Source organism: Anomaloglossus baeobatrachus, chromosome 4 (assembly GCF_048569485.1).
Source record: "Anomaloglossus baeobatrachus isolate aAnoBae1 chromosome 4, aAnoBae1.hap1, whole genome shotgun sequence".
NCBI classification, from domain to species: domain Eukaryota; kingdom Metazoa; phylum Chordata; class Amphibia; order Anura; family Aromobatidae; genus Anomaloglossus; species Anomaloglossus baeobatrachus.
In genome coordinates this window covers 222976934-222991734 of record NC_134356.1, presented here as the reverse complement: position 1 = coordinate 222991734, position 14801 = coordinate 222976934, and the positions used below count along the sequence as shown (strand labels likewise).

Below are 14801 nucleotides of genomic sequence, written 5' to 3'. Positions count from 1 at the left end.
TATGTGTTTGTCTGTATGTAGTAGAGTTGTATGTGTTTGTCTGTATGTAGCAGAGTTGTATGTGTTTGTCTGTATGTAGCAGAGTTGTATGTGTTTGTCTGTATGTAGCAGAGTTGTATGTGTTTGTCTGTATGTAGTAGAGTTGTATATGTTTGTCTGTATGTAGCAGAGTTGTATATGTTTGTCTGTATGTAGTAGAGTTGTATGTGTTTGTCTGTATGTAGCAGAGTTGTATGTGTTTGTCTGTATGTAGCAGAGTTGTATGTGTTTGTCTGTATGTAGCAGAGTTGTATGTGTTTGTCTGTATGTAGCAGAGTTGTATGTGTTTGTCTGTATGTAGCAGAGTTGTATGTGTTTGTCTGTATGTAGCAGAGTTGTGTGTGTTTGTCTGTATGTAGCAGAGTTGTATGTGTTTGTCTGTATGTAGCAGAGTTGTATGTGTTTGTCTGTATGTAGCAGAGTTGTATGTGTTTGTCTGTATGTAGCAGAGTTGTATGTGTTTGTCTGTATGTAGTAGAGTTGTGTGTGTTTGTCTGTATGTAGCAGAGTTGTGTATGTGTTTGTCTGTATGTAGCAGAGTTGTGTATGTGTTTGTCTGTATGTAGCAGAGTTGTGTGTGTTTGTCTGTATGTAGCAGAGTTGTGTGTGTTTGTCTGTATGTAGCAGAGTTGTGTGTGTTTGTATGTAGCAGAGTTGTGTGTGTTTGTCTGTATGTAGCAGAGTTGTATGTGTTTGTATGTAGCAGAGTTGTGTGTTTGTCTGTATGTAGTAGAGTTGTGTGTGTTTGTCTGTATGTAGCAGAGTTGTGTGTGTTTGTCTGTATGTAGCAGAGTTGTATGTGTTTGTCTGTATGTAGCAGAGTTGTGTGTGTTTGTATGTAGCAGAGTTGTGTGTGTTTGTCTGTATGTAGCAGAGTTGTGTGTGTTTGTCTGTATGTAGCAGAGTTGTGTGTGTTTGTCTGTATGTAGCAGAGTTGTGTGTGTTTGTCTGTATGTAGCAGAGTTGTGTGTGTTTGTCTGTATGTAGCAGAGTTGTGTGTGTGTTTGTATGTAGCAGAGTTGTGTGTGTGTTTGTCTGTACGTAGCAGAGTTGTGTGTGTTTGTCTGTATGTAGCAGAGTTGTGTGTGTTTGTCTGTATGTAGCAGAGTTGTGTGTGTTTGTATGTAGTAGAGTTGTGTGTGTTTGTCTGTATGTAGCAGAGTTGTGTGTGTTTGTCTGTATGTAGCAGAGTTGTATGTGTTTGTCTGTATGTAGCAGAGTTGTGTGTGTTTGTATGTAGCAGAGTTGTGTGTGTTTGTCTGTATGTAGCAGAGTTGTGTGTGTTTGTCTGTATGTAGCAGAGTTGTGTGTGTTTGTCTGTATGTAGCAGAGTTGTGTGTGTTTGTCTGTATGTAGCAGAGTTGTGTGTGTTTGTCTGTATGTAGCAGAGTTGTGTGTGTGTTTGTATGTAGCAGAGTTGTGTGTGTGTTTGTCTGTACGTAGCAGAGTTGTGTGTGTTTGTCTGTATGTAGCAGAGTTGTGTGTGTTTGTATGTAGCAGAGTTGTGTGTGTTTGTCTGTATGTAGCAGAGTTGTGTGTGTTTGTCTGTTTGTAGCAGAGTTGTGTGTGTTTGTCTGTATGTAGCAGAGTTGTGTGTGTTTGTCTGTATGTAGCTGAGTTGTGTGTGTTTGTCTGTATGTAGCAGACTTGTGTGTGTGTGTCTGTCTGTATGTAGCAGACTTGTGTTTGTGTGTGTGTGTGTCTGTCTGTAAGTGTATATGACTGTATAGATTTGTCTGTTTATATGTATTTTTGTGAGTTTGTCTTTAAATATGTATATGTACGTGTTCGTATCGGTGTCTGTGTGTGGATGGGGCCCACTGGGACTCTTCCGCCCGGGGCCCACAAAAACCTGGAGCCGGCCCTGCTTATGACCATGTGATATTTCAGTTTTCATGTTTAATAAATTTGCAAACATTTCTACATTTCTGTTTTTTTTCTGTGCAGAGTGTACAGTAATGAGAAAAAAAATGATTTTTTTTTTAATTTACCAAATGGCTACAATTAAACAAAGAGTGAAATATTTAAAGGGGTTTGAATACTATCCATACCCCCAGTAGCATGTATATTTCACAAATATTTTTTAGGTTATCAGAAAAAAAACATATATGCAGACACATCACATTTAAAAAGTGCAAAACTCAAGGTCCCGAGTAAATGTAATATACAAAAAAAAGCCCAATTAAGTAAAATCGCAAATAATACAATGACCGTGTATCCAAATTAATCAAAGGATAACCATAAACAATCACACAATAAAATAATTTATAATAATAATAAAAAAAGTAACTTGGTCTCAAATAATGCAGTTTATACCAATCATGGAGCTGTCTTGCTAGGTGTGGGGAAACAGAGAAAAGGGAGGTGAGGAAAGAGGGGAACCCTGTGTCTACGGGAGGGGGAGCTGGTGACCCCTAATAAGACCTTCCGCTAGCCTCTGAGTCCCCTGACATCCCTAGATAAGTTCCATACCTATGCGCCAAGCAGGATATCTGGCCCTGGCTGACCCAAAACTGGGCCCTAGATAAGTGGGATGAGCGCTAGTCAACCCCACTAAGTTCTAAAGAACACACAGGGAAAACAAACAGGAAAGCAAACAAACAACTTATCTACAAGATGAGTTAAAGAGAGGAACAGCAACATACAACAAGGTTTCTCCAGATGATTACAAGTCAACTGCTTGCAATCAGGACCATATAGAAACTAACTCTATCACTAGCAGTATACCAAGGGGAAATGCAGGTATATAAAGACACAGAGGGTGAGTGAAAATGATTAGCAGCTGGAAGGAAAAAAAATCTCTGCAGGGTCCTAAAGGGGAAACAGTAAACCCTAACAGAGTAGACACACAAAGCTGCAATCACACCACAGAGGAAAGGATGGAATATCAAGGAGCAGTTTTTGCAGCCAAACGCAGCGACCTTCTGCAGCCGGATACCACAGGGTTGTTTGTCAACTGTTACATACCCGTGACAGTTCAAAGACAGCTATGTAGGTTTAGAATCCATATGCATATTGCCAGTCTGTTGGCTTGTTTAGGTAATGCCATATAGTTGTTGAATTATTTATCAAACGTAGTGCTTGATAGGAAACCCTATATAACTCTGAGAGCCCATCCCCCAGGCTATATAAACACAAGGTGCCCTTCATGTGACCAATGCTATGTTATGATGAGTCATGAACTATTAACTATTCAGCAGTTGGGGACTGTTTGTTCTCTTACACCAGAACCCTCGGCCGCATATGTTCACTTCTTACATGGCGTGCACATCTTTATGAAGGCAAACACCTATAAAAGCAAAATGGGTTTTCCAACATACTTTACAGCAATGGGGGTCAGACATTTTTGATACACTTTTTTGTACTGTCTGGTTTCAAGCGTAGGTCCTATGACTGTTGACTAGTCGCATTATAGTTGGCTCCTCAGCAGTGTCTGCCACATATACCAAATTACGTTATCTGCCACAACGCCCTTCAATTTATTTGTGAGGAATCTGAAAGCCCTGCACTCAGAATACAAGATGATCTCTACTGTCAGAATTATCTTATGATCTAGCCTTCGATGTCTGCTGCATATGCTTATCTTATTGTACTGTATGTTACATAAACCTACATAACAATTTTATGTAGTATTTTAAATGGGTTTTTGAAAAATCTATTAACTAAGTCACATGCTACTTATTATTGACTTTAAGGCTATGAACAAAATTTACAAGACAGTTTTTGCTTGTTATGTAAAAGACATATACACAGTAGCTGGAAAATTTATATTTATACTACATTGTCTGTAATGGAAAATATTAAAACATCAATGCTTGCAGACCAAAATTTTGTCTACTCTGACCTGACAGGTCTCATGTATTTCAATACATGTCTATTGCAATGCATCTGCATCCCCAGTGATCAGAAGAATAAATGTTAAAAGGGGTGGTTCACCCATATTTTTTATTGTCTAGTTCGATATTATATTGAGAAACAATGTTTCTCTCAAATACCTTGTGTTGGCAATAATACCTGTGAGAGGCGCTATTGCAGACCGCTGTTCCCAGCTCCGGTGACGTCACGTCAAGTGCCGCACACGTCACATCCCTGCGGCCGTCTGCAATATTCCTGACTCACTGGGCTATGGACGATGTTTTACCGCTGTCACAGCACAGCGCATCTCCTGCTTGCAGCGTTCTGCTGTGAGGGAGGATGGAGCAGGGAGCAGATGGGCTGTGACAAGCAGTGAAACGCCGCTCACAGCTCAGTGAGTCAGGAAGACTGCAGCCGGCCGTAGGGCTGTGACGTGTGTGGCACTTGACGTGACATCACCACAGCAGGGAACAGCGGTCTGCAATAGCGCCTCTCACAGGCACTATTGCCAACACAAGGTATTTGAGAGAAACATTGTTTCTCAATATAATATCGAACTAGACAATAAAAAATATGGGTGACCAACCCCTTTAATAGAGGGACTAAGTAAAAAAATAAAAAACGTTAAGAAAAAAATTCAAAAATTATTTTTTAAAAAAGCCCACAAAATAAAAAAACACAACTTATTACACTAATAAATATGAATATTTATGTAAAAACAAAAATTCCAAAACCTGGAATAAAAAAATGATAAAAAATATTATGTACCTAAAAGTACTCACATGGCTTTGTTGGGAGAAGTATGGAAAAATAATAGCTCTCAAAATAATGCAAAAGTAATGCAAATAATATTTATTTATTTATTATTTATATATATATATATATTTTTTTTTTTAAAAGCATTTTTTTTAGTGTGTCATAGCTAGTGATGAGTGAACGTGCTCACCACTGCTTGATACTCAATCGAGCACTGGGGGGCTCAGGTACTTGAGGTGCTTGGCTGAGTGTCATGGGTGCTCAAATGTGTTGATTGTGAAACAACACAAAGAGCTGATTCCTTTCACTGAATTGAAATTAGAAATTGCTGATAAACTTTTAACCCTTTTAATTTCCTAAACCCCCACCAAAATTTACCACGATCCTGAAGCACAATGTGTCATGAAAAAACAATTTCAGAATCTCTGGGATCTGTTGAAGTGTTCCTCACTTTTTACATCATAAAGGAACGCTGGTCAGAATTGAAAAATGAGAAGTAGCAAGGCACTCCCAGGGTACGATGAAAAGTATATTTATTATGGCAGCCCCCATGCAGCGGTGGATCCCGCGCCTGTAGCCCATACAGCGTCTCTCCTCACACATGTGCTACTGAGGAAGGTCCAATTTGGGCCGAAAACGTTTTGTCATGCACATGAATAAATAAATATACTTTTCATCGTACCCTGGGAGTGCCTTGCTACTTCTTGTTTACTTGGCCTTGAAACCTGAAGTGCACCCCAATATCCTCTCAATCCACATGAAGGAAGTGCCATTTTCTTCTATATATCGTCAGAATTGAAAAATGAGGCTATGTACAAAATGGCTTGTTCCTAAAGGCCCTGTCACACACAGAGATAAATCTTTGGCAGATCTGTGGTTGCAGTGAAATTGTGGACAATCAGTGCCAGGTTTGTGGCTGTGTACAAATGGAACAATATGTCCATGATTTCACTGCAACCACAGATCTGCCAAAGATTTATCTCTGTGTGTGACGGGGCCTTTAGGGGAGTAAAAAAAAATTGTTGCTGTGCAAGATAAACTTATAATGCTGCCCCTGCTTTGTGCCATTCTGTGTAACCACCCTCCCTATCATGTATTAATACATTAGGTGCTGTTTATATTTATTCCAAAGAAGGAGGGAGGATAGATAAGTGAATATTTTCTATTACTGATGTAGGATAGCGCTATTTCATGCTTATATCGTTACTATTCCTTGCCTATTTCTTTAATCTAATTAGGGATTATATGTGCTGTATCAAAGAACCTTGATAAATGGCATGCTCACGGCTATATGTGCAAACTGAAAAAGCAGCTGAGTACAGCCACTGAGCTCCTTGTATTTTACTGGTGTGATTTACTTATTTACTTACATCTTCTATAGCACATACAGTCATATGAAAAAGTTTGGGCACCCCTATTAATGTTAACCCTTTTTCTTTATAACAATTTGGGTTTTTGCAACAGCTATTTCAGTTTCATATATCTAATAACTGATGGACTGAGTAATATTTCTGGATTGAAATAAGGTTTATTGTACTAACAGAAAATGTGCAATCCGCATTTAAACAAAATTTGACCGGTGCAAAAGTATGGGCACCCTTATCAATTTCTTGATTTGAACACTCCTAACTACTTTTTACTGACTTACTAAAGCACTAAATTGGTTCTGTAACCTCATTGAGCTTTGAACTTCAGAGGCAGGTGTATCCAATCATGAGAAAAGGTATTTAAGGTGGCCACTTGCAAGTAGTTCTCCTATTTGAATCTCCTATGAAGAGTGGCATCATGGGCTCCTCAAAACAACTCTCAAATGATCTGAAAACAAAGATTATTCAACATAGTTGTTCAGGGGAAGGATACAAAAAGTTGTCTCAGAGATTTAAACTGTCAGTTTCCACTGTGAGGAACATAGTAAGGAAATGGAAGAACACAGGTACAGTTCTTGTTAAGCCAAGAAGTGGCAGGCCAAGAAAAATATCAGAAAGGCAGAGAAGAAGAATGGTGAGATTAGTCAAGGACAATCCACAGACCACCTCCAAAGAGCTGCAGCATCATCTTGCTGCAGATGGTGTCAATGTGCATCGGTCAACAATACAGCGCATGTTGCACAAGGAGAAGCTGTATGGGAGAGTGATGCAAAAGAAGCCATTTCTGCTAGCACGCCACAAACAGAGTCGCCTGAGGTATGCAAAAGCACATTTGGACAAGCCAGTTACATTTTGGAAGAAGATCCTGTGGAGTGATGAAACAAATATTGAGTTGTTTGGTCATACAAAAAGGCATTATGCATGGAGGCAAAAAAACACAGCATTCCAAGAAAAGCACTTGCTACCCACAGTAAAATTTGGTGGAGGTTCCATCATGCTTTGGGGCTGTGTGGCCAATGCCGGCACCGGGAATCTTGTTAAAGTTGAGGGTCGCATGGATTCAACTCAGTATCAGCAGATTCTTGACAATAATGTGCAAGAATCAGTGACGAAGTTAAAGTTATGCAGGGGACGGATATTTCAGCAAGACAATGATCCAAAACACCGCTCCAAATCTACTCAGACATTCATGCAGAGGAACAATTACAATGTTCTGGAATGGCCATCCCAGTCCCCAGACCTGAATATCATTGAATATCTGTGGGATGATTCGAAGCGTGCTGTCCATGCTCGGCGACCATCAAACTTAACTGAACTGGAATTGTTTTGTAAACAGGAATGGTCAAATATACCTTCATCCAGGAACTCATTAACAGGTACAGGAAGCGACTAGAGGCTGTTATTTGTGCAAAAGGAGGATCTACAAAATATTAATGTCACTTTTATGTTGAGGTGCCCACACTTTTGCACCTGTCAAATTTTGTTTGAATGCGGATTGCACATTTTCTGTTAGTACAATAAACCTCATTTCAATCCAGAAATATTACTCAGTCCATCATTTATTAGATATATGAAACTGAAATAGCTGTTGCAAAAACCCAAATTGTTATAAAGAAAAAAGGTTAACATTAATAGGGGCGCCCAAACTTTTTCATATGACTGTATGATCTCTACGTAAAGCCATAAGTATGGAATAGGCTTTAGAACCATCGGTAGAGAATATTCAATAGTCTTCCCTCCGTCTGATGAATACAAATCACATGTACTGACTGCAGCTAAAGCACCTCTACTTGCTCGGGCACAGGCTGTAACATACGATACAGCAGATGCACCATTATAAGTTTATCTCTACGCAGAACATTATTTAACACCCATCCAGTTGTGAAAATGCTTGATTTTTCTATGAACTACACATTATACAGCACTTTGTTCATGGGACAAACCCTTAAGGATAAGTTCCCATGATCCCCACAGTAGTAGAAGACACTGTGTCTAGAACTCAAGTGGTCTCTGCAGGACAACACAGCTGCCCATGCCCACGATCAGGGTTCTGGGTGCAGCAGACTTTCGCTGTGTTCTCCCTGCTCAGAACACTGCCATCTCCACAAGCATGAATTGACATACACTGGTTCGGAAAGCTGCGGCGCAGGTCAGTTTACACTGCATATAAAAGCACCACAGGCATGGAATTTCTAAAAATCTCTTCCACTGTGCTTGTACTGTACTGCAGCATTTTGGACACAATGGAAATATGATGTTAATACTAATTGTGGGCATGCACCCATAAGCAACTTTTTATCTGACAGGACAATGCTTCTAAATATTGCATTCCATTTACAATTCTGGTCTTGTCTGATTATTACAGAAGTGTCTGTTTAAATCTTCTCTATCTGGTATTTCTTACCTCCCAAGCATATTGTTTAGTAGGCCTATTTTTTGGGGGAAAAAAGTGTTACTGAAAAAAATATATAATTTTTTTTTTGGATGGCAGTATTCTTCCACAACAGTACATGTTATTTACAGAGGTTTCTCCTTCTCATATGGATAGGCCATATATTTTGCGACAGATCTACCTCGAGAACATATCCCTGTTTCAAGGTGCTGGTAGTGCAGGTGGAAGCTCAAAACATTTTTAGAGGAATTTCGTATTTTGTTACACACTGCATTATCCCTACAACCAATATAAGGTTGGGTAGCTTGAAGACAGCAGCGTGCCAGCCTTTCATATTGTAAATCCTGACACTAGACTTGTGAATATGCTTGTACAATTACAGTAGGTGAGCAGTTATTTAACCACACTTGCTTTATTCCTCTACACTTGTCCAAGCAATATCAACTTATTGATACATTCAACACAGACGTAATGGAAGACAAAACTAAACATTTGCTGGATATCTTAAATACTTGACCATTAAAGATCAACCTTCATACCCGATTCATCTTTGTTGTAGATGTCACTTGCTTAATCTCTATGCCATCGTTCTCTTCAGGAAATGATTTTTCAGACGGGAGTTTAACATTTTTTCGAAGCCGTTTTGATTTGCACTGGATCTCTGTTAATAAACCTGTGATTATAAGAAAAATGTTTAATATAGGAGCTCTATATTTTTGCTGTCTTTACTAATATAGTGTAAAATGAAGTCCTTTTTTTTAGTCTTCTTTTTCCAGGCTTAGATTTGATTTTTTGATTTTTGATGCTTAGGAACATGTGTGGAAAAAAGAATACAAATGTCTATATAGTGCATCTAGAACCCTTGTGTGGATGTTCATACTTGTCTTAAAGGAGTTATCTTGGACTTTTATTATTTTTGTGTATGGGTCAAGAACAAACAGGCAGGTAGTTATACCTGCCTGTTCTACCCGGCTCTGATCTGTAACGGTTTAGAGCAATCATGGAACACTCCTTTCGGGAATTCCCCAGCTTCTACTGAAGTCACATTTCTTCCGCTCTGTTGACAGGATGTCTCTCTTGATGTCATGCTTATCAACAGCTGGTTCCTCGCTGCCTTACTGCGCGGAGCAGGCTTTAGATCAGTATGACTTTTGCCCGTCAACAGAGCAGACAGGAAGAGTAGATGCTTCTTTGATGAAAGGGGAAATGAAGCATGGGAATCACCAACTGAGCCAACAGAGACTATCCCCAAGCAAAACTGGCAGGTAGTTATTTCTTAGCCCCATACACAAAAATGTGTGGGCCCAGCTGAAAACCACTTTGACACCCTTAGGTGATCATTCGTTGATCTTAATAAATGCAGTTCCCTACTGAAAACATTACTGGCTCCTTTAATTCTTTAGTTATTGCACTAGATTCAAGTTTGCTTTGGATGGCTTGATCTTAACAATGAAGACAATGAAGATGAATGTTGTAGCAATACCTACAGACAAGAGTAGGCCAATGTTTATGGATCAGATCAGTGCTACTGCTATTAACATTACTAATTAAGTGATTTGGATGGAATTACGTAAGATGCATGAATGCCGATTTGCATATATGATCCTACCTTTACAACAATGTCCCCAAAAGTAGTAGTATTATTTATTATAGCGCCATTTATTCCATGGCGCTTTACATGTGCAAAGGGGTACACATAATGGGGACAAGTTCAATAATCATTAACAAAACAAGGCACAGACTGGTACAGGAGGAGAGAGGACTATGCCCGTAAGGGCTCACAGTCTACAAGGGATGGGTGAGGGTGAAAATGGTCATGCAGCACTATAGAAGACTGAAGGCTACTGCAGGTTGTAAGCTTGTCGGTAAAGGTGGGTCTTCAGGTACCTTTTGAAGGTTTCCACAGTAGGTGAGTGTCTGATATGTTGTGGCAGAGCATTCCAGAGTATGGGGGATGCACGGGAGAAGTCTTGGATGCGATTGTGTGAAGAGAAGATGCGAGGGGAGTAGAGAAGGATATCTTATGAGGATCGAAGGTTACGTGCAGGTAAGTACTAGGAGACTAGGTCACAGATGTAAGGAGGAGACAGGTTGTGGATGGCTTTGTATGTCATGGTTAGGGTTTTGAACTGGAGTCGTTGGGCAATGGTAAGCCAGTGAAGAGAATTGGTAGAGAGGAGAGGTTGGGGAGAAGCAGGGGATTAGTAACAGGTGGATTAGTAGTTTAGAATACATTGTAGGGCTGTGAGACTGTTAGAAGGGAAGCCACAGAGCAGGACTTTACAATAGTCCAGGCGGAAGATAATAAGGGCATGCACTAGGTTTTTTGCAGCTTCTTGGGGAAGGAATGTTCAAATCCGGGAAATATTTTTGAGTTGGAGGTAGCAGGAGGTGAAGAGGGCTTGGATGTGTGGCTTGAACGAGAGAGCAGAGTCTAGAATTACAACCAGGCAGCAAGCACATGGGACTGGGAAGAGTGAGCAGCCATTGACATTGATGGATTGGTCAGTTGGGGAGGTTCAGTGAGGAGGAGGAAAGATAATTCTGTTTTGTCCATGTTCAGTTTTAGAAATCGAGCAGAGATGAAGGATGAAATAGTAGACAGCCATTGTGGGATTTTGGTTAGTAGGGAGGAGATGTCCGGTCCAGAAAAATTGATCTGAGTACCATCAGCGTAGAAGTGATATTGATAGCCGTGGGACTCTGAGCTCTCCCAGGCTGAATGTGTAGATGGATAACAGCAGTGGTCCAAGAACTGAACCTTGGGGGACACCGACAGATAGGGAGTGAGATGAGGAAATGGTGTGAGAGTGGGAGACGCTGAAAGTTCAGTCAGTTAGGTATAACAAGATCCAAGATAGGGCTAAGTCTGTGATGCACAGAGACGAGAGAATGTTTTGCAGCTGTCACCCCACAAGATATACACACGCAAAACTGTCAAGATGTAGATGAGCATGTGACAGAAATACATAACTGTTCTTTTTCAAGTGTCTATTAGTCTAATGTCCCAAAAATTATCGCAAAGTATTTGAAACCCACTGTGGGCGTTTTGTCTTGATTTGAAAAACAGAGAAACGAAAAGAGTATAAGAGAGAGCCAGCCCCAGGGAATTACATGTCATCACCTATCATTCCACATAGGACATGTAGTTGAGCAAACATTTCTTTTAACTTTTGCCATTTTTGTACCAACTCAGCCCTTCTTCTTTGAAAAGTGGGCAAAATTTAGCACTAGGAGATGTGGCTGAGTGGGTCCAATAAAATTATTATAATTGATGCTACCCATTAATTACGGCCGAGATGTGTCTCAGTCTGTGATCTGAGCACATTTCTAATGCTGACAGATGGTATGTAAGAAATATGTCAAATTCATTAGGAGCCATAGTGATTATTGTGTATCTTACTCTAGTGAACCCTGGTGTACAAAATGCCTATCTACATATGTATATATGAAATCCTAATACTGGGTGTACTCAGCCACTTTGACTAGATTTTACTACATCACTACTAAGTCTTTTTCAACTTATCCTATCAATTAATCAATTATTATTGGGTTAGGAGTAGAGATGAGCGATGTTCGAAGCTCGAGGTTCGCCAATTTCATGTTCGAGTGATTTTGGGGGGTGTTCGAGACGTTCGACAAACTCGAGCTTTTTGCTAAAAGTTCGAGTTACGTTCGAGAATGGTTTGAGCACCAAAAACGTGGCTTTTCACAGTAAGGCTATGTGCACACGTTGCTATCTGCATGCGTCCTGCGTCCCCAGCACAATCCCTCTCTCTTTCCTACTCACCGATCACGGGCGTCTCGCTGCACGTCTGTCACAAATCTCCAGCGGCATTTCCTCTTTTGAAAATGGCTGGCTCTTCATTATTCAATTAGCTATTCTGTGCTTTCCCCGCCCACCGGCGCCCATGATTGGTTGAAGTCAGACACGCCCCATGATGAGTGACAGCTGTCTCACTGCAACCAATCACAGCCGCCGGCGGGTGGGTCTATATCGTGCAGTAAGATAAATTTAAAAAAAAAAAAATGCGGTTCCCCCCATATTTGATACCAGCCAGGATAAAGCCGCACGGCTGGAAGCTGGTATTGTCAGCATGGAGAGCACCACGTTATCGGGATCCCACCACCCTAACAATATCACCCAGCAGCTGGAATTGCCGCATCCATTAAATGCGAGAGTCCCAGGACTCCACCCAGCTCGGTGCGGTGGCAATCAGGGTAATAATGAGTTAATCATGCCAGGCGTCTCCCCGAGATACCTTCCATGATTAAACTGAAAGTAAAAGTAAAGAAACACACACAGCGAAAAATCCTTTATTTAGAATAAAAGACAAAAAACACCTCATTTACCTCTTTATTAATCCCAAAACAACAATCCAGGTCCGAAGTAACCCACACGACACTGTCAGCTCTGTTACATGAAGATGCAGGGAGCAATCTGTGTCCTCTCCACGTAGCACCTGAACTGAACCGCACTGTAATCTGAGACTTCAGTCTGCAATACAGAAGTCAAGATTACCAAATCTGGTTAGAGCTCTCGACTCAGAAGCATTAGTTCACGAGTTCTAGTCCCGGTAAAAAATTAAATTTATTTTTCATTTTAAATTAGAATTATTTATTTAGAATTATAATTTAATTTAATTTAATTATCCACTGAGGGGAGGAGCCGGACATCAGCTGTGAGCCACAACTCTAAAATCGGAGCAGTTCACGGAATGAGGCTGCATTGCTCTCTCTCCTTGTCTCTCTCTTCTCTCTCTCCTCTCTCTTCTCTCTCTCTTCTCTCTCTCTTCTCTCTCTCTTTTTCTTCTCTCTTTTTTCTCTCATCTTTCTCTCTCTCTCTCTCAGACCTGGCGATGATCAGCTGATGCAGTTGTGTCACCCTGGGCAAGCCAGGGGACACAGGTCACACACCACCACACCCTACATCCCAGTTAGGAACACCAAAGCTAAACAAAAATCCTTGTTGCCTTCCTCCAGAGGCTGATGATTCACACCAGGGGGTGGGCCAGGCGGTTGGCTCCGCCCACCGAGGAGATCACAGCTCTGGAGGCGGGAAAAAAATCAGAGTCAGCTCAGGGAAGAGCTTGAGAGTTGAGCCCAGGCAGGGCAAGAGTGAAGTAAAGTCTAGCTGAGGGCTAGAAAGGAGTAAACAACTAAGTGAAAGTGAAGGAAGAAAAGTAGTAAAGGAGGAAAGCAAGAGAGAGGTGACAGAACAGAAGGAGTGTGCAAAAGCCTGAGGTAGTCCAGCTGTGTGCAGGACAGGTCAGCAAGGTCAGCAACGGCGGTGACTGTCTGGAGGGGGACCGTTTGGAAGTTCCTGGAAGGACCCCGGAGGCTGTGTGCCCGGCGGTCTGGAGCAGTGTTCCGAAGGACAGTCAGCACCAGGGCAGGGGCCTCTCGGACCCCGGCAAGGCTAGGAGTCGCCAGAATTTGCCGAATCCGTCAGTGAAGGGGACGTAGATCCCCCAACAACCAAGTCCCGATTGAAGGCAACAGCCCAGCCAGTGTAAGAGAGACGCCGCCACCGCCAAGGCACCAGTCTCTCGGGGCCAGCGCCTGCGGGCAAAGAGTAGAGCTCCTCCGGTCCAGCTTGAAGCCGGGGAGCGGGTTACCGGTGGGGACCCATCGCAACCAACAAGTACACAAAGGTGCTAGGAAGAGGAACATCAACGTCACCTACTGGGAGAGCAAGTGCAGCCGTCCGTGGGACCGTCTTACCAGCCGTTTGGTTTACCGTAAAAACTGTGTCAACGTCTCAGGCTGAGTGAGTACCACAGTGCCGCAAGGCACAGCGCTGCCCACGCGTCCATGCGCCCACCAGGCCCTGCACCTCCCAAGCCATCACCGGGCCCCGGGATCACCAACCCCTACCCACGGAGGGGCAACACAACACCTGGCTGCTCCGCATCACCATCCCCGGGATCCCCGTATTGAGCAGCGGTGGTGAAATCACCACAACCGTGGGTGGCGTCACGGACAATAAACAATCCCCACACCCAACAACCCCCTTTCACTCACGGGCGAGGAGTGCCGCTCGAGAAACCCCCGGGATCCGGCCCACTGCTCGAGCCACCACTGAGCAGCGGCAGCCGCCGGACCCGAGCAGAAGGGGTGAGCGTAGTGTGCTGACACCCTCCTCCCCGCCCGCGACAACTTGGCATCACGAACAGGATCCTACCGCTCTGCGTCTGGTAGAGGTGCGCCTTGTTACCGCCGGAGGTACCCGGCAAGAAAATTTCAGAAGTCGCCATCTTTGGCGCGAAAAGTTCCCGCTCGAGCGTCTTCTCGAGTAGCAGAGGCGCGAAGGCCAAAACCCCGCCCCGAGAGAGGAGGGGCCGGAAAGAGCTAAGGGGGACGGAAACAAGATGTCTGCGCCCGACGGAGCC

General features: G+C 42.4%; 1 protein-coding gene across 2 annotated transcripts in view; it reads right to left on the bottom strand.

The window, feature by feature from the left end:
- NR1H4 (nuclear receptor subfamily 1 group H member 4) overlaps window positions 1-14801 on the bottom strand; it is a 304378-nt gene that overhangs the window by 139644 nt on the left and 149933 nt on the right. For both annotated transcript variants that reach the window (XM_075342389.1, XM_075342390.1), the window contains exon 4: window positions 8949-9082. In XM_075342389.1, coding sequence (XP_075198504.1) covers window positions 8949-9082 — 134 coding nt within the window. The remainder of the gene's footprint in view (window positions 1-8948; window positions 9083-14801) is intronic.